A 19,223-nucleotide genomic window follows, 5' to 3' on the forward strand; every position below is an offset into this window, starting at 1 on the left:
CATGATTGATTAGGATATTTCAATTCAAATGAGCTCCTTTTGTGGTCTTGAAGTTTCCGATATTTACCAAACTGCCATGTTGTAAAAGGAATGATGAAAACAAATCTGGACCGTCGGATTTATTTGTATGGGTAGATAAATTTTGGACAGGGATAAATCTGAACCGTTGAGAAAGAATATTCTGTAAGATACCCGTTCTGTTTTATAAATATAGATTCTTGTAAAGAGATATGAAATAAGACTCCTTTTTACACAACACCAACTGATCATCAAACAAAAACTCTCTAGCTCTCCTCTCAAATGAAGATTTACACTCCTCTCAAATGGGTCCTTCTCTATCTAGCCATACTGTTAATCTGTAGCCACTCCCATGCAAACCTAACACCTTTTAGAACTGATCATGATTATCACCTCCCAAACAAAACCCATCAATTGCGGACCCAACCCACAAAATCCAAACACACCCAAGTGAAACTAACCCCTCCTGTTGTGATTTCAGGGGTTCTCTGTTTCCTAGCTGCCTCCATATCTAATGCTGGTGGTATTGGTGGTGGGGGCTTGTTCATAACCATACTGACCCTAGTGGCTCGTTTGGATCTCAAAACAGCTTCGAGTTTTTCAGCTTTTATGGTCACAGGGGGGTCAGCTGCAAATGTTATGTACCATATGATCTCTGCTAGTCCCAAAAATGGTGGTAAGAGTTTAATAGACTATGATATATGTTTTCTATCAGAGCCAGTAATGATATTAGGAGTAAGTATAGGGGTGATGTGCAATGTTATGTTCCCAGAATGGCTTATCACCATACTGTGTTCAACTTTTCTTGCTTGGTCTACATTTAAGACGTCTAAATGTGGGGTGGGGAAGTGGAAATTGGAAACAGAGGAAAGGAAAAAGAAAGGGTGTGGGTTGGTGGGAATTGGTGGGAATTGTGGTGAGAATGGAGTGGAGATCAACAAAGAGAGTGGTTTGAGCGGAAACGTAGTAGGATTGGAAAGCAGGTTGGTGGTGGTGGGGCAGGATGGAAATTTTGGTGGAAATGGATTGGATATCAACAAAGAGAGTGGTTTGAGTGGAAAATTAGTAGAAGGCTGCAAACAAGGGATTCAATGGAGGAAATTGAGAGGGTTGATGGTGATCTGGTTCTCCTTCTTTGTTCTGCGTCTTTTTACTGGAAATCGGTATGGACAGGTATGGCTTTTCTTTTATTCTTGAGTTTGGGATTAAGCATGTACTAAAATTTGATCCAGATCCGATAGGATCCGAATCTGGTCCAATTTGAATCCGATCCGAATATTACGAACACAACTTGAAAACACAATTCCGGACATAATTGTGTCCGGAACTATTTGATGCACGTATGCCCACACAAAGCCAACAGTTTCGGACACAACTATGTCCGGAGTTGTGTTTTAAAATTGTGTTAGTAGACTTTTTTGTTTAACAAATCCTTTTAAAGCAATACAAATATGAGAGAATCGGGTATCCCATCCGAAAACTCATTCCAATTCAGTTGTTTTTAACCTATATTTAGAAAAAGTCTCTCTCTCTAAATGAGAGCCTCTCTCTAAAACCTTCTAAATCCTAGCCGCCGGTTTGATCGTAGATCTATCTCCTCCTTTCACCGTCCTCCACCCTCACCCTACCCCTACGCCTCTAGCAGCCTCGGCCCTCTCGTCTTCTCCACCGCCGCACCTCCTCCGCCATCTCCTCCATGGAGTCGTTAGGGCTCAGCCACTGAGGCGTGTCTTGGGTTTGTGGGTTAGCTTGCGGATGTGATTGCGGGAGTCTGTTTTGTGCGGCCTTGGTCCGCTGGAGTAGGAGTGCTAGATTGGTTGGCTGTTGATTGTGAGGTTTGTTTTCTTTTGCTTTTCGTTTTTTCCTTTTGTTTGACTCTCTCCCCTACGTGGGACTTTCTTACCCCTTGCGGGTGTTGGCTGTCCTTTCTCCTTAGAGATCTCTTCTACCATCTCTTAGACCGGTCTCTTTTCCTTCATTCCATTGGAAGGTTTGATGAGATCGAGGTGGATTTTGTGAAGAGGCTAGGAGTAGCTTTTTTATAGCTCAAAGTTTTGCTCTTCAAATTGTGAGAAGTGTTGGTTGTAAGACTTGTGAGTTTATTCCTCTTGCGGCTTCTATCTCCCCGCCATGGGGATGGATGCCCATTTTGATGTGTTTCGTAGCTATCATTTATAAAATCTTATTGTATCATTTGACCCAAAAAAACTATTTAGAAAGAAAATTGATTTTCGCACTCTGATTTTTACCATCTGCACTCCAAAAGTAGAGCACAGAAATTAATTCCTTCAATATTTTGGAATATGCTGTTGATTTTCACATTTTAAAGTGGAGTGCAGATGGTAAATTTTGTAGTGCGAAATTCATTGTCATCAAGCATATATGCCCCCATATCTGATGAGAAAAACATTTGCTCTGAGAGAGTAGTTTGATTTAAAAAATAGTTTTTAGTTAAGAAAATAGTTTCCCATTAATTTGTTGTGTTTTGCTAAAAATTACTCCCTCCGTCTCTTATTTAAAGTCCAGTATTCTATTTTGGGTTATCCCTTAATAAGTGTTCATTTTGTAAAGTCGGGGGGGATAAAAGTTGGTGATTGTCTATTTTGTCCCTAAAAGTATATTTCATTTTGAAAAGTTAGTGAGTAAAAGTGTAATGATGATGGGTAAATAGGAAAAGTGGAGGAAAAAGTGGATGAGAAAGGTGTAATGATGATATCTTTTTAATAAGTTGGAGTTACGAAGCAGGACACTTAAAAAGGGACGGAGGGAGTAGTTTTTCTTTAAAAAGTACAGACAAGGTTTCTTTCTGTCACGTCCTTATCTCAGTAATTAAGATAATGGGATTATCGTGACCAACCAATGGATCTAACCTCCACCCAAGGCCTCATTACTCAGTCCTAAGAGATGCAAGGACCGTAAAGAAATATATTTTAAACTGCGGGAGCAATCTGAAAATTAGAACACAATGTCAAAGCCATAAAGGTTTAAAAACTTTACATCATAAATTGACCTTACACAAAATAAGAAATAGTCAATTCCCATCTGTGAAGTTTTCAAAACGTTGACTAAATACTTTCTTTACATGTCCCCCAGGCAGCAGCGTTTCTCGTTCCTACTTGGCAATACTTGTAGGAAAAATAATTAATTTTCATAAGCCGACAGCTCGTGTGAAATTCTATATGAGAGTTACGCGTTTTACCATGGAAATAATCTTTGTAAACTTCTTGTATATAACATATCATAACTTTAGCATAAAGCTCATAAGAACAGCTTGCATCATGTAAACCTTGCACAGTCTTGTGATGAACATCCAATAGCTTAACATAAATAGGGGAGCAACCCCACGCGGTGTGAAATGATCAAGTCACTGGCAGCTAGTGCCACATAACATTCCTCCCTTATAACCCCTTCGTTGGTCATGGTATCTTTTAAAATCCTTCCCCCCGACCCGGGACACCATTGTCTGGATGCATCAACTTCACCTTTAGATGACAAGGTGTTCATAGAGTCATAATATCATAGCATCTTCACCTTTAGATGGCAAGGTGCTCATAGAATCATCCCTTCTTAAATATAGTCATTCTCATAAAATCATCATCTTTGAATAAAGAGTTCATAGCATATTTCCATGGCATAAAATGAGAGGCAAACATCATTTTACCAAATCATGCTTTCTTGATAACTTGTATACATATCCTAACTTTGGGAATATGAAACACATAGCATAATTTGCTTGAAAAAACAATATAACTAAGGTAGAGTATCTCACCTTGACTTTCTGAGAGCTAGATAGCAATTCGATTCGTGTCCTTGCTTATATCTCGGATTGACCTATTTGTCAACAAATTCATGTTACTGTGTATCCAATTGCATAATCAAAATATCTTTAGGCCTTCTCGATTGTGAGTTGGCCTATTCGGCTTTGGAAATGGCTTGGGGGTGAATATGTGACTCTATCTTCTTTGATCAAAGAACTACTCTCTATGTACTAATTAAGCTCTCTTTACATATGCATCTGCATATGTTTATAAAACCAGTAGTCTAATAGGACATTAATTGAGTGGAGTTCATCATAATTCTGATTGTTATAATTTAGCAAACACTAAATATTCAGACTTAGAAATCTCAGTATTTAATCACATATATATTTCACATGCATGTATCACATACTCGGTACCCACACATAGTACCCACACGCACAACACACACGCCAATCCCTCATTGTATATAACTCAGCACAGCAGTGGCGCTGCAACTGCTATTCCTTCTTCTGATTCTCTCCAAGAAAAGAGAGGGGAAAAAGATGAGGGGGAAGGTCCGGTCATGGCCACCGCCACATGCGGTGGTCCGCACACAAACGAGGAGAGAGAGACGGGGAGAGAGGTTAATTACCCACTATTTTTCCGGCGGCGCACAGGAGGAATCGAAAGTCGGTTGAATCAAAGGAGGGGTGCACGAACGAGAAACTTTTTTATATTCCAGGTATACAAGGGCTCTTAGTATCCCTTTCCGGTTCGTTTTCAATTTTTAGTTCACTTCCTAAGCACACCTTGATAATCGGCTTCGTTCATTTTGTAAAGTTCGACGAGAACATTAATCTTGCAAAAAATTATGATTATCGGACTTTAGTAGATACATGATCGGCACATGTGAAAAATGCAAAAAATCAAAAATTGGATCCAAAAACACACTAGATCATAACCCAATTTTTGTTTTATGGCATTTTTCACATTTGCCGATCATATATCTACTATAAAGTCCGATAATCATAATTTTTGACAGGATTAATGTTCTCGTCAAGCCCTACAAAATGAATGAAGCCGATTATCAAGTTGTGCTTGGAAAGTGACCTAAAAATTGAAAACGAACCGAAAAGGGATACCAAGAGCCCTTGTATACCTGGGATATAAAAAAGTTTCTCTGCACGAACTGCCCTTCTTTCCTTTCTTCTACCATTTTCTATTCTCTTCATTTATTTCTTCTTGTTTTATTTTGTGTTTTTAGATTTTACAAAAATGCTACTTGCACAACAATTCAAATACAACCTCTCACATACTTGTGGGGCTCGCACATAGTAGTATGTGTGGAGCCCATATGTGGGGCTCACACATAGTAATATGTGTAGAGCCCACATGTATGTGAAAGATTGTGTAAGTAATTGTGTTTAAAATTATTGTATGAATAGCATTGTCCGAGTTTTTGATAAGTGAGAAGGGGTTTTGATAAGTGTCACTCAAGGTGGCACATTAAGACTCCAAGAGAATTGTCAGTTGACACCTTGGTAAGGTGTCCTTTTGTTTCTACTAAACGTTGCACCGACTCCATTAATTGTGTTCGCTTTTCGATCTTCGAAAAATATTGAAAATTGGACATAAACTAATAAAAATGTGTAGATCATTATAGTACTGCTCAATTTCTAAAAAGAAGTACTGAACCCCTAAAATAATATCGTGCTATCCTCGTGCCAAAAACATGGACTGAAAATATCCACTTAACCTTAATCAGATTTCTTTTTAAACTACAAATAGTATTTAGTTACCTAATTAGAGTCATATAAGTACATTTTAAAAGCCGGGCTTTACACTTTCTTATTAAAACAAATTTCTAATCTTACCGAAAAACGTTATGGGTTTAATTTTCCAAAACAATAATTGTCTATCGCTCTTGTAGAAAAAAATACAGATCAAATAGAAGAATATAATCAGATCGGATTCGTACACAGATCGGATCGGGAATATCCAAATTTGATCCGAAAACTTTTTATTTTTGAAGTAGGATCAAATGGGTTATTGGCCGATCGAATTTCAATTATTGGATTTGGGTTTTATCAGATCGGCTTCGGATTTTATCAAGTCTGTATTAACCGGCCTAGTTGCTTTTAGAGTAGTGCTATATGTACCGACCTCCCCGGTACCGAAATCGTACCGCCGGCTGCCGGTGGGCCGTCTCCGGCCACCGGACGGCCGATCCGAGCCGTCCAAAAATTTTTAAAAAAAAAGATGAGGGGGCCTTCGCGGGAATCAATGGCATCCGAGGTGTGTAAGGTGCTTGATCCAAGCACCCTTTTTTCGTGTATATATGTATATTCGCGGGAGGTCGGTACCATTATCATTTCTGTTGCTTTTAGCACTAATACAGACCTATTATATAGACTGAGACCCATAACATTTAATTAGCACTGATAAAGTAGAAGTCCGCAGGGCCCATGCTATCAAAATATGGAAGCAATAATAATATATACTATTAACTAATTTTGGAAGCCATAATATTTTATTTAAAAAATTGTTGGGAAGTCCACTATAGCATATTTGTAACCCACTAAATTCACTTCTAAATTTCATAACCCCTCTAATCCACTAATTAGGTTTTGGTGAGGCCTTAAGTCCAATTCAATTAAAAAAAAAATTAGTTCAGGACCAAAATACCCTTACCTTTAAAAACTGTTAATCTGATATATCTCACTCCTATAAAATCTCCCATATCCCACTCCTAAAAAATCTCCCATATTCACGTTGTTCCCATATCCAAAAGGGAAACAGAGTCCAAACGAGAGAGAGAGAGAGAGAGAGAGAGAGAGAGAGAGAAGATTACCTTTCCATTCAAATCCCATATTTTTAGCCCATTATCCATTCTACGTTTGAAATCCCAGCAGTTACGTTAGACTAAAGCGACAGAAGATTCTCCTTTTCTGATACACTGTATATAACGTAATTATACATATATAACGTTATATACTCGTTCATCAGTTCTCAATTAACGTGCAATACTTACATTTTACGTTATATACTCATTTATCGGCTCGCATTTAACGTTATATGAGTTTTTGAAATCTTTTTTTATTATAATACAAGAACATATAACATTTCACGTTTACATCTGAACGTACATATATTAACATAAAATGGTATATGTTCTATAATTTTTTGGAGTTTCACTGCACAAAAACTCCCATATAACATTATATTTTTACTTTATTGAATTGGTCCGCGCAGCGGCCTCAATGACTTGCTTCGAGTAACAATATATGTTCTTTTTTTGTTGGGAGGTATACAAGTCAGCAGCTTTCATATAATGTTATATGTTCTATTTTTTTGGAGTTTCACAGCATAGAAACTCACATATAACGTTATATGTTTTACTTTATTGAATTGGTCCGCGCAACGGCTTCATTGACTAACTTCTGATAACCGTATATAAATAATCTTATATATGTTTACAATGCAAAAACAAACAAAGAACTTATGTGTATTACTTTGCCACATAAATAAATATACACAAAAAAACGTAATAAGTGTGACAAAAAATAAACATATAGCCTTATAACGTTATACATGAGATTCTGTCATTTCTAACTCTAAAAAAAATGGGAAAAAAAAGAAGAGGAGATTTTGTAATTTCTTTCCCATTGTCGCCATCGCCTTCTTCACGGTCGATTTCACATGTAACTTAATACTCTTCACCCCTTGAACAATTGCACAAATAATAAGTCAGTAAGGCCGCTGCGCAGACCAATTCAATAAAGTAGAACATATAATGATCAGAGTTTGATATAATCATATCTACTCGCAATCAAAACCCTAACTTATATATTATTAACTGTTCAATTGTGCTTTGCTAATGAGTTCCTATATATACCTTGAACTGGACTCAGTTACCAACATTGATATAACCATATATAACCCTAGATATTTGTTGAACAGAACATCATATATAATGTCTCACGAGATAGTAGATCGTATATAACGTTATATAAATCAGAAACTATATATACATATATGCAAAAGCGACAGAACATCATATATAATGTCTCATGAGACAGTATATCGTATATAATGTTATATAAATCAGAAACTATATATACATATATGCAAAAGCAACAGAACATCATATAAAATGTCTTACGAGACAGTAGATTATATATAATGTTATATAAATCAGAAACTATATATACATATATGCAAAAGCGACGAAGGGCGGCGATCGACGACGGCGAGGAGGAGTGCGATGTCAGCGACGAAGGGCGACGATCGACGACGGATATTTGCAACGATCGTACCTTGGGCTAGGTCGACGATTGACGACGAAGGAAGTCTGGGACGTGGGTTGATCTCTGTTTTTCGTCCGTTGATCTCGTTGTTGGAGCGATGACGGCAATCGAGTGCTTGATGACGGCGACGGAGACGACGCCGGTATTTGAGTGCTTGAGGACGGCGACGACGATCGAGTGCTTCTCGCCGATCGAGTGGTTGAAGACGAACCGATTGGCTAGGTTGGGAACTGGGCTTTTCTTCTGAAAAGAGATGAAACAGATGAAAATGGGGTTTGGGGGGGGGGGGGGGGGGGGGGATGGGGGTGGGTTTTTATAAGTTTTTGAATGGGGAGAAATTTCAGGAATCGGGAGAAATTCCAGGAATCGGGAGAAATTTTAGGAAATTTCAAATTGATATTTTTGAAATGGTTGAAAAAATGGGCAAAAAGTTTTTAAAAAATAGGGGTATATTAGACCTAACAGGGTTATTATATCTTCACTAATAGGTTAGTGGACTTAGGAGGTTTTAGAATTTAGAAGTGGACTTAGTGGGTTTGAAAATTGCTATAGTGGACTTATGAAAAATTCTCCCTTATTTTATTTTGGATCACTATAAATGGAAATGGCCAATATTAGTAATTGAGGAAATTAAAGTTATTAACTAATGTAGTTGACAGGTTTATAAGTTCAGAAAACATGACAAACGTAACAGAATGCACCAAATGACTAATGGAGGAATTGAAAAATACTAATCAACCGTAATATCATCCAAATTTGGATCAAAAAATCTTGACATGTGATGATAGAGACAACCGAGGATGGTAAGTGAGATATATGGTTAAATATTGTCTTTGCACTTTTTGACAATGTTAGGTGGCTGTCAAAGGTGATCTCGGAGAGATTTGTGATCGGTAGAAGCAAGTGTTGTTAGAATAGTTAGGCTAACACCTAGCTTGGACGAAGAGTTGAGATCTTCTGATCTCCTTTCTTTTAGCACATAAATGCAACCCTGATGGGTTGGGCCAATGGCCTTGTGGCATCTCAGATATAGTTTACAGCCACAGTGGGCACCTCACACCATCTATATATGCAAAATCGGAACTCAAATTGTCAGTATCCATAGCATCTTGGCGCTAAAATACTTAAAGAGTAAACAAAATATCTAATATATCTGCGATGTAGTGACATATAATTGCAGAGAATAAATTATATCCACCTTCAATGTAAAATTCACTTTTCCACCAACGCCTATTATGGACACCACAGAGTGTCTATTGTTGGAATAATATGAACCGTTCATATTTTAAGACCCGCAATATAGTATTGCCATGCCAAAAATTACTTTGATCGGAATTCGATAGATATATCAAAATTTGAATTTTAGTTTATAAAATGGATGATCTAATTTCTGTCAATAATAATAAAGACAAACTATCCATTTTACAAAGCAAAATTCAATTTTTGATACTCCAATCGATTTCCAACCAAGTTTATTTTTTGAATGGATACATTACTATGTGAGGTTTACAAGATGAACGATTCAAATCAACAATAAATACACGGTAGGACCGAAAAAAGATGGTGGTGGAAAAGTAGAATTTTTCACCACCGGTGGAAAGAATGCAAATTGCTTTTCCCCCCTCCCCCGACACCACACCCCTCCTGGACCCCACAGCCGTTTCCCAAATTACCCCCGCCAACCTCACAATTTCTTTCTTTATTTAATTGTCTTTATTTTATTTATTTAATTTCTTTCTTTATTTATTGAATTATAAAATTCAGTTTTATTAAAAAAATAAGTGTTTCAAATTTCAATCCGTTTTTTAATTTCTTTCTTTATTTATTGAATTATAAAATTCAGTTTTTTAAAAAAAATTAAGTGTTCCAAATTTCAACCCGTTTGAACCGGTGAAAATTTTTAATTTTCTGATCATTTTATTCTAAATGGTCATACTTGTTGATTAGCTCTAAAAAATATTTGATTCTACGATTTTCTTAGGCTAATCAACGAGAATCCTAGATTTAAAATTTAATTATGACCATTTAAGATAAAATGATCAAAAAACTAAAATCTTTCCACCGGTTCAAATGGATTGAAATTTAGAACACTTAATTTTTTAACCATATTTTTTAATATTTAGACAGTTTATATATTAAAAAATATGGTTAAAAAATTAAGTGTTCCAAATTTCAATCCGTTTGAACCGGTGGAAAAATTTTAGTTTTCTGATCATTTTATCCTAAATGCTCATAATTTAATGTTGACTCTATGGCTCTCGTTGATTAGCACTAAGATATATTTAATTCTACGAACTTTCTTAGGGCTAATCAACGAGAGCCCTAGAGTTAAAATTTAATTATGACCATTTAAGATAAAATTATCAAAAAACTAAAACCTTTCAACCGGTTCAAACGGATTGAAATTTGGAACACTTAATTTTTTAACCATATTTTTTAATTATTTAGACCATTTATATATTAAAAAATATGATTAAAACATGAAGTGTTCCAAATTTCAATCCGTTTGAACCGGTGAAAAGATTTTAGTTTTTTGATCATTTTATCCTAAATTATTATAGTTAAATTTTAATTCTAGAGCTCTCATTGATTAACCCTAAAAGATATTTGATTCTACAACTTTCTTAGGGCTAATCAATAAGAGTTCTAGAGTTAAAATTTAATTATAAGCATTTAGGATAAAATTATTAGAAAACTAAAATCTTTCCACCAGTTCAAACGGATTAAAATTTGGAACACTTAATTTTTTAACCATATTTTTTAATATATAAACGGTCTAAATAATTAAAAAATATGGTTAAAAAATTAAGTGTTCTAAATTTCAATCCGTTTGAACCGGTCGAAAGATTTTAGTTTTCTGATCGTTTTATTCTAAATGGTCATAATTAAATTTTAACTTTAGGGCTCTCGTTGATTAACCCTAAAAGATATTTGATTCTACGACTTTCTTAGAACTAATCAACGAGAGCCTTAGAGTCAAAATTTAATTATGACTATTTAGGATAAAATGATCAAAAAATTAGAATCTTTCTACCAGTTCAAACGGATTGAAATTTGGAACACTTAATTTTTTAATGGAAAAAGAAACAATTAAAGAAAAGAATTAGAAATTAGAAAAAAAAAGATAAAAAGAAACGGAAAAAAAAAAAGGATTAAAAGGAGGGGTGTTGTGGAGGTTAAAACGGGAAAGAAATGGTGGGGTCGGGGGAGTGTGTGTGTGTCAGGGGAGGGGGAAAAGCACCTCTCAATTTAATTTCATAACTGTGATGTGACCGGTGACATCTTCCAGGGGAAAGAGAGCTGCTATTCCCCCTGACACACCTCCGGCCCCACCTCCCCTTTCCGGAATTATCCCCGCCTCTCTCTCTCTCTCTCTTCCTTTTCTCTCTTTCTTTCTTTCTTTTTTTTCCTTTTCTCTCCGGTTTGATTTTTTTTTTCATTTTATTTTTTTTTCTTTCTTTCTAGTTTGAATTTTTTCTCTTCAATAATAGGTTCAAGTCTAATTCTAGGCTTTGTAAAGTAATTGAGAGAAAAAAAAGTGTTTCAATTGATCATGTGATCATGTTTATACAACTGTTTTATTTTTCTTTTTTTGTCCTTTATAGATTAAAAAATATAGTTACGAAAATAAGTGTTTCAATTTTCAATCCGTTTGAACCAGTGCAAAGATGTTATTTTTCTGATCATTTCATCCTAAATGGTCGTAATAAATTTTTGGCTCCAAGGCTTTTCAATGAACACCCTAACCCTAAGAGAGTCCTGAAACTAAATAATGAATCTTAGGGTGCTCGTTGAAAGGCCGTGAAGCAAAAAATTCATTAAGATTACAATTAGTGTTCGGGAACTAATTACGAAATATATTTTGCAAACGACGTACTAATCCAGAATACAAATGTTATATTTAGGATTACTTTTTTTAACTATAGTACAATTTAATAAATTTGTTAACCATTATTTAGCATAGATCCTCTTAACTGATTCAGTAGTATGTTGCTTCAAATCACGTTTCTACTCCATAGGATTGCAAATGGCTGGTTTCTATTTTTTTAAAACTAAAACGGAAACGTTTCAGGGGCTTCGTAGGGACTACTGTACCAATGGGAACAACAGAACCCTCGGGTCCTCCCTAATTTTTAATTTATTTTTTTATTTAATTACTTATATCTTATTTATTTAATTTCTATAAATACACCCTTTGTATATTTAAAAATATAATTCAAGAATTAAGTGCTTTAATTTTCAATTCAGTTAAATCAAAGCAAAGATCGTTTTTTTTATTATTTTATTTTAAATGGTCATAATGAATTTTTTGGTTTAAGGCCTTTCAACAAACACCCTAAGACTCATTATTTAGTTTCAAGACTCTCTTGGGTGTCCATTGAAAGGCCTTGAAGCCAAAAATTTATTACAGCCATTTAGGATGAAATGATCAGAAAAATAACATCTTTGCACTGGTTCAAACGAATTGAAAATTGAAACACTTATTTTCGTAACTATATTTTTTAATCTATAAAGGACAAAAAAATAAAAATAAAACAGTCGTATAAACATGATCAATTGAAACACTTTTTTTCTCTTAATTATTTTACAAAGCCTAGATTAGACTTGATCCTATTATTAAAGACAAAAAAAAAATCAAACTGGAAAGAAAGAAAAGGAAATAAAATGAAAAAAAAAACCAAACTGAAAAGAAAAGGAAAAAAAACTTTTTTTCTCTTAATTACTTTACAAAGCCTAGAATTAGACTTGAACCTATTATTAAAGAGAAAAAAAAATCAAACCGGAAAGAAAGAAAAGGAAATAAAATGAAAAAAAAAACCAAATTGAAAAGAAAAGGAAAAAAAAAAAGAAACTGTAAGGAAAGAAAGAAAAGAGAGAGAGAGAGAGAGAGAGAGAGAGAGAGAGAGAGAGAGGCGGGGTAGTTCGGGAAAACAGAGGTGGGGCCGGAGGGTGTGTGTCAAGGGGGGATTAGCAATTTACCAGGGGAAAATGAAAGCAAACTAAGTAAGGAAATTAACTCCTTCTCCATCTACCATAGTTGATATTTCCCATCTACTTTTGTGTTTTATCGAAAATTATAAAAATAATAATATGCTTTCAAAAGAGATCGAGTTTTCAAAAATAATAGTAATAAATTTTATGTACTTAATTTACTGTTTGGTATATGTAACTTTTGAACTGAACTGATGTGCAGGGTATAACATTAGTAAAGCCTTGTGAAGTGGGATATTGGATTCTCTCATCAATGCAAATTCCACTAGCTTTATCCTTCACCACTTGGATTTTGTACAAAAGAGGAAGCCTCCCACATCAGACCACCAACCACCTGGTATAACTTAATTCAACTACATGCCTTTACTCCTGCAAATCAAAGAGTTTGAATCCTCTCCGCTCCATTGCACCGTCCAGTTGGGCTTTTGTGGGCCCACCGCATCATGAGTAGATTGGTTTAGTAATCAAGACCTGAAACTTAAAGGTTTGTCCCCTCCTAATGTTTCCAGTTCGAAACCTCTTAGGTGTTCAATTCACACAGAGTTTTGCTCTAAATTTAATTGGGACTCTGCAAGTGGGCGATGAGATTGATTTTCCAAGTTTAGTCGAGATGCACGTAAGCTGGTCAGGACACCTGAGTTTTCAAAAAAAAAAACATAAAAATGGAAGAAAAGATGAGTGTAAGAATATATCACAAAAAAATAAAATAAAAAAGATGATGATATCATTGAGTTACTTGAGTACAAACAAATCATGGGCCTAACATGTGGTATAAACGATACCGCTCATCAAAAATAGGCTATGCGATGAGCCCACGTGGCCCAAATTGACTCGTCCAATCCATTAGAGAAGCAAGCGCTCATACAAATGTCTACGCTCGCGTTCAAACTTCCAGTGAGCTTACGCTCAAATTCAAGTTTGCTAAAATCCTAGCAAATAACCGGCTCGAGCGACCCTTATAGTTTTTGCTGATTATTACTTGTACCTTTTGTTTAACACTTGAGTTAATTATGACAAGGAAAAAGAAGACCAGACTAGAGGAGGACCAACAAGGGAGCTCATTTTCCCTGTAATAGCTTTGTTAGCTGGGGTTCTTGGTGGAGTTTTTGGAATTGGTGGTGGAATGCTACTGAGCCCATTTTTCCTTCAACTTGGAATAGCACCAGAGGTATGAACTCAACTCATTTTGCACCTCTCCACCAATAGCTAAATTTCAGTTTAGGTGCTATGAGTTTTCACGGTGTTAGAATTAGTTCCCTTCCACCCTTGTGACATGAATTCGATCTAGAAAAAAACGCCAATTGATTGGATCATAAAGCTCAATTCGATTTGGCTTGGTTTTCATAGCTAATAGGCTTAAAGCTTCTTCAATGGATACAAACTTTCTTCTCCTCCCTATTGAGTATAGTTCTGAACTTTTTTGTTCATTTTTGGTGTGATGAAGGTGGCAGCAGCAACTTGTTCACTCCTGGTGTTGTTCTCATCGTCCATGTCAGCGATTCAGTACTTCCTACTGGGCATGGATCATCAGCACGTATACGGCGCCCTCACCTTGGCTTTCATTTGTTTTTCGGCCTCGCTAATCGGATTGATGGTAGTCAAAAAGGCCATCAAAACATATGGTAGGGCCTCTCTCATTGTGTTCTCAGTTGCAATTGTTATAGCCCTGAGTACTGTTCTGATTACTACCTTTGGAGCTCTGAATGCTTGGAGAGAGTATAAAAGTGGGAGGTACATGGGCTTCAATCGGTCCTGTCAACAGGGGCGGAGCTAGCTGGTGGGGCAGCGGTGTGACACAAGTTATCCCTGTTTCACAGTTAGTTTTATGTTACAGTACTAATGGATTAATGGATTAGGCACCTACCGTTTTTCAAACATACCATGAAAAATATGATAGGGCCTCTCTCATTGTGTTCTCAGTTGCAATTGTGATAGCAACTAATAAACAATGATAGTAGGAGCTAGCAACCAAATGATAGGGACTATATGAATCTGTCATTGCTGCTCTGCTAGGTCAAGTACACTATCGAATCCATCGGAATTTAAAAGGTGCCTATTCTTAGAGGCAATTCACTTGTGCCCACGACTGGTATCAGCTTACACAGTCTTTTCAACAGGGGCAATTCACCTATTGCCCGGTTGCCAATTATAGGGCTGTTTTGGCTTATACACGGATTATCCATTTATAAAATTCGTATCTTCTTTTTACAACCGCATCCCATGTTGCCAAGCGCTAATACAACAAAATTGTTAAAGATATTACACAGTCTGTAGATTGAAATCAATCCATTTTTCTCCACATTTTTTGAAACCACATAAGCCACAATCACAAAGTCATTTTGCAGACTATTATATACATATTATAACTCAAGATAAGCTAAGTGACTAGCTAGGCCAAATAAACTTGATAAGATTGAACAAGACCTTCAATCCTTTTCTTTATCTCATCTGGATTGGCACCCACTAGCCTGTCAACTTGAGTTCCTTCCTTCATCAGCAAAAATGTTGGCATGGCTTTTACCTCATATTTGGTTGCTACCTCCTAGTCATAACCAGAGGAGGAAACATAAATTAACCACATGTGCATCAACATCAACCAAATTTGGAAATGTAATTCGAAGTCAAAAACGTATTAACACGCAACCGGACAAAATAGTATGGAGATTAAAGATCAAGAACAGAATAAATAAATAAAAGTACGACAAAGATTTACATGGTTCAACAAGATCTGAAATCTTCAATGACAAAGAAGATTACAATGACATCAGCTAGATTAGCTATAATTTGTTGCTAGCAGGATTTTAAATAGATGTTCGTATTGGCCATTGCGTAACAGGATTTCTAACCTCCACTACCGTTATTTACTTACGTATCGTCCGGTCCCATGTATGGCCTTATCACCGATGCCATTATGTTTCTCGATACTGTATCGTCCGATACAAACCGATACGGCCCGATGTATGGCCATATCCCCGATGCCATTATGTTTCTCGATACTGCAATTTAAAACCCTGATTGCTAGTCTTTTACATACCACAAATTTGCGACATTGCCTGAATACTCCTACAACATTTCACCTCAAGGCACTGTACATGAACGAGTCATTCAAAAAATCGTGGCCCTTGAGTCCAGCACTAATTGACATACTTGATATCCCGAAACCCCGGAACACAAATTCATAGGAAAAACAAACACAACGGAGCTGACCAGCCATTAGCTGATTGCAAAAACTAGAAAAACCAAGCAAGTTGTCACCTTGCTGGTTAAAATAACAAAATCTTCAAGGGTTGGGAGGAAAACATGACAGCTTTGATAAGCTTTTCAACATTTCTAAGGAATTTCTTAACGCATCCGGCTTCTCTATAGTCCAGTTTTTGAACTGCACCTTGCAGTTTTGTTTCGGGAGTCCTTTACGGGTTTTACCCCAATCACCTCAGTTGTTATTTTATTGATCCCTAAGTGTAATTTTCTATGATAAAATTTGAAGTGCTCCAATAAGCATAGTGATGCTGAGCGAATTTGATGAATTTAAATTTCGGGCGAATATGACGAATTTAGATTTCCAATATTACAAATAGTATTTTGTTGGAAGTATTACTACATTCTTACTGGTGTGAAAGAAAATAAAAATATGACTTTCAGTATACGACATTCATTGTCTAAGCAAAGATGAAAAAATTTTGTCTAAGCCAAAGATGAAAAAATCACAAAATTACAATACTGACCAATCTTATCTTCTTACAAAATGATTGCTATCTACTCACAGGGTGAAGTGACAAATCACATCATTGATATGGAAATATTCTGCTGCTTAACGCAAAGAAATTAATCCCACAAAAACATGATACAAATAGCAGGAATAAACTGAATGGTTCTGGATTCTCTCCGGACCAGATTTTGGACTGAAGGAGACAGTCCAAATATGGACCATACATTGGTATAATCAATGATTTGGATTTGCTCAGATTACCTCTAAGACTATTTGAGCAAATCTAAACCATTAATTCCAGCAAAGGACAAGCAAGATTTTGGTTTGTCTCGTCCATTCCAAATTAAGGACGGGAGAGGATCCAATTCTGAACTGAATTTACCTTGACATCGTCCACATCAACTGTGAGAAACAATACATCCTGGTAAGTATAGGCCAATTCCTCAAAAAAGGGATTCATTGCCACTGATGGCATGCACCATGAGGCTGTAAAATGAACCACAATCTACAATCCCTCCACCCAAAACAAGATGGTCAGAGTAAGAAACTTAAGTAGTCAATTGTTGATTAACAAATATGAGAGAGAAATGTAAGAATTGAATTCAATAGGCAAACGAAATCTTCATGAGAACTTATTAACATTTTGTGATTAATTTGTGATGGTACTTAGGCGGAGTTTTGGCCTAAATTCGTATGTGCGAACGGTAGTAGGCGTTAATTTTGGCCTAAATTATTTTGTTTACCTTTTTGCTAATACTTTTAGAATCAATTATTTGTACCAACGAAAGAAATTATAAAATTATGAACCAAAATTGAAATAAGCTCCAATAAAATGACTGTAAAGCATGGATATACATATCGGCCGCTACGCATCGGCGCGCATTCCTACTACATATTATTCGATACTCCCACTACCACTACTCCGTTACCGCTACGCAGTCCGCTACAACTATTTAAAACCTTGCCATGAAGACACTCAGAGTGCTTTTTTTTAACTCTGTTCTTTACTGAACACTTTCTTATAATTTAGTCATCAGACTCATCACTTCTTAGTTTCGTGATGTGACTCGAAGACGAATAATCGATTCAAAAATATTTAACGTGAATCTAACAAAAGTTCTGACAAGACGACTCTAAGAACTGTTTCGTACGTTTGGGCCAAAAACTTGCTTTGTTTGTTGTTTTCAAAATCAATAGGCACAGTACTTTAGGGAATTGTTTTTGAGAACAAACTCAATATTCTCATATGTTACTCAGAAATGATTTTTGAGAATTTAAAATCACTTCTTTAATATTTGGGTAAATTTTAAAAATGGTCCCTCTGGTTTCAACCGAGTCTCAATTTTATTCCCCTATTATCAATTGCAATGCTTTTAACGCTAAAGTTTGGTTAACTTGTCTATTAGGTCCAATACATAACATTTGCTTCCCAAACTTATGGAAAAAATGCCTAATGGAGGGCAGGTTCAACATTTCTAGGCCTTTTCCCATGTCTCTCAATTCAACTCCTTAGCCATCTCAATCAATTCAACTCGTTAATTAGTCAATGTTCCATCAAGTTGGGAAGCAAACGTTCTCTATTGGACCTTATAGGTACGTTAACCAAACTTCGGGGTTGAAATCGTTGCAATTGATACTAGGGGACAAAACTGAGACTCGGTTGAAACTAGAGGGACACATTTCCTCTAAAATTAGGGTTTTTTCCTTCCTTATTCCTTCTTTTGAGTCCCTTCTCCACGTCACGAGCTAGATTTGAATATAATCACGTAAATAGCCAGAAAACAAGTTTCAAAAATTAACCATCTAAACCTAACAAGTTTCCGAGAAATATTTGACAGATTTCGAAAACAGCAATAAAAATAAGGTCTGAAGAAGAGGAGGAGGAGGAGTACGTGGAACTTACAGGGGAGCCTTGATTGGTGGCTTGCGATACGTGTGATTCCCATGACTCCTTTGATCCAATTTTCACCACCCTAGACTTCTTCTCCTCCTCCTGGCTTTCCATCCCCTTCCTCTTTCTTCTCTTTCTCTCTCTCTCTCTCTCTGTACTTCTTCTTGGATTTTTCTTGATTGCAGTCGATGATATAGATATGCTAATAATTGTGGATATCTCTATTCTATTATAAAACAGAAGGATCTGGAAACAAGTTGTTGAAACGGTTTACATTCATTTGATCCATCCAAAAGCCGTAGTACATCTTTTCACTTCTCACTTCCCAGTTAAGTACATATAGTTTTCACCTGAATCACACAATTGTCATTCCTTTCTAATTGAAATGCGCAGTGCCATAGGTACGAACTAACACTAATTTATTTAAAATTTTAAAATGTCATGTTGGTAGATGTTGATAAAATGGGTCTGCATAAAAACAAAAACAATGGGCAACATTGGACCCACGCTGTATTTTAAAATGGGTCTACATAAAAACAAAAACAATGGGCAACATTGGACCCACG

General features: G+C 36.0%; 2 protein-coding genes and 1 long non-coding RNA gene across 3 annotated transcripts; 2 read left to right on the plus strand and 1 right to left on the minus strand.

Moving 5' to 3' along the window:
* The first annotated feature begins 261 nt into the window (after positions 1–261).
* LOC131311367 (sulfite exporter TauE/SafE family protein 5-like) lies at positions 262–14,927 on the plus strand. The gene is made up of 4 exons (XM_058338802.1): positions 262–1,191; positions 13,260–13,394; positions 14,076–14,225; positions 14,502–14,927. Exons 1-4 carry the CDS (start codon positions 301–303, stop codon positions 14,829–14,831), a joined length of 1,506 nt encoding a protein of 501 aa, XP_058194785.1. The 5' UTR covers positions 262–300; the 3' UTR covers positions 14,832–14,927.
* LOC131311550 (uncharacterized) lies at positions 14,924–16,494 on the plus strand. The gene is made up of 2 exons (XR_009195506.1): positions 14,924–14,985; positions 15,016–16,494. It is a non-coding gene; the product is annotated as an uncharacterized LOC131311550 (long non-coding RNA).
* On the minus strand, positions 15,215–18,868 carry LOC131311487 (thioredoxin-like protein CXXS1). The gene is made up of 3 exons (XM_058338980.1): positions 18,670–18,868; positions 17,149–17,271; positions 15,215–15,599 (listed from the first exon to the last, which is right to left on the minus strand). Exons 1-3 carry the CDS (start codon positions 18,769–18,771, stop codon positions 15,447–15,449), a joined length of 378 nt encoding a protein of 125 aa, XP_058194963.1. The 5' UTR covers positions 18,772–18,868; the 3' UTR covers positions 15,215–15,446.
* Between the last annotated feature and the right edge of the window lie 355 nt (positions 18,869–19,223).

This window comes from Rhododendron vialii, chromosome 2a (assembly GCF_030253575.1).
Source record: "Rhododendron vialii isolate Sample 1 chromosome 2a, ASM3025357v1".
Lineage (NCBI taxonomy): Eukaryota > Viridiplantae > Streptophyta > Magnoliopsida > Ericales > Ericaceae > Rhododendron > Rhododendron vialii.

What these genes read in the sequence shown, in the direction of transcription:
- LOC131311367 (XM_058338802.1), top strand. Translation starts at nt 301, where the DNA reads ATGAAGATTTACACTCCTCTCAAATGGGTCCTTCTCTATCTAGCCATA. An exon ending in ATCAGACCACCAACCACCTG is followed by an intron (nt 13,395 to 14,075) that starts GTATAACTTAAT and finishes AATTATGACAAG; the next exon opens with GAAAAAGAAGACCAGACTAG. An exon ending in AACTTGGAATAGCACCAGAG is followed by an intron (nt 14,226 to 14,501) that starts GTATGAACTCAA and finishes GGTGTGATGAAG; the next exon opens with GTGGCAGCAGCAACTTGTTC.
- LOC131311487 (XM_058338980.1), bottom strand. Translation starts at nt 18,771, where the DNA reads ATGGAAAGCCAGGAGGAGGAGAAGAAGTCTAGGGTGGTGAAAATTGGA. An exon ending in CCACCAATCAAGGCTCCCCT is followed by an intron (nt 17,272 to 18,669) that starts GTAAGTTCCACG and finishes GAGGGATTGTAG; the next exon opens with ATTGTGGTTCATTTTACAGC. An exon ending in TTGATGTGGACGATGTCAAG is followed by an intron (nt 15,600 to 17,148) that starts GTAAATTCAGTT and finishes GGTTATGACTAG; the next exon opens with GAGGTAGCAACCAAATATGA.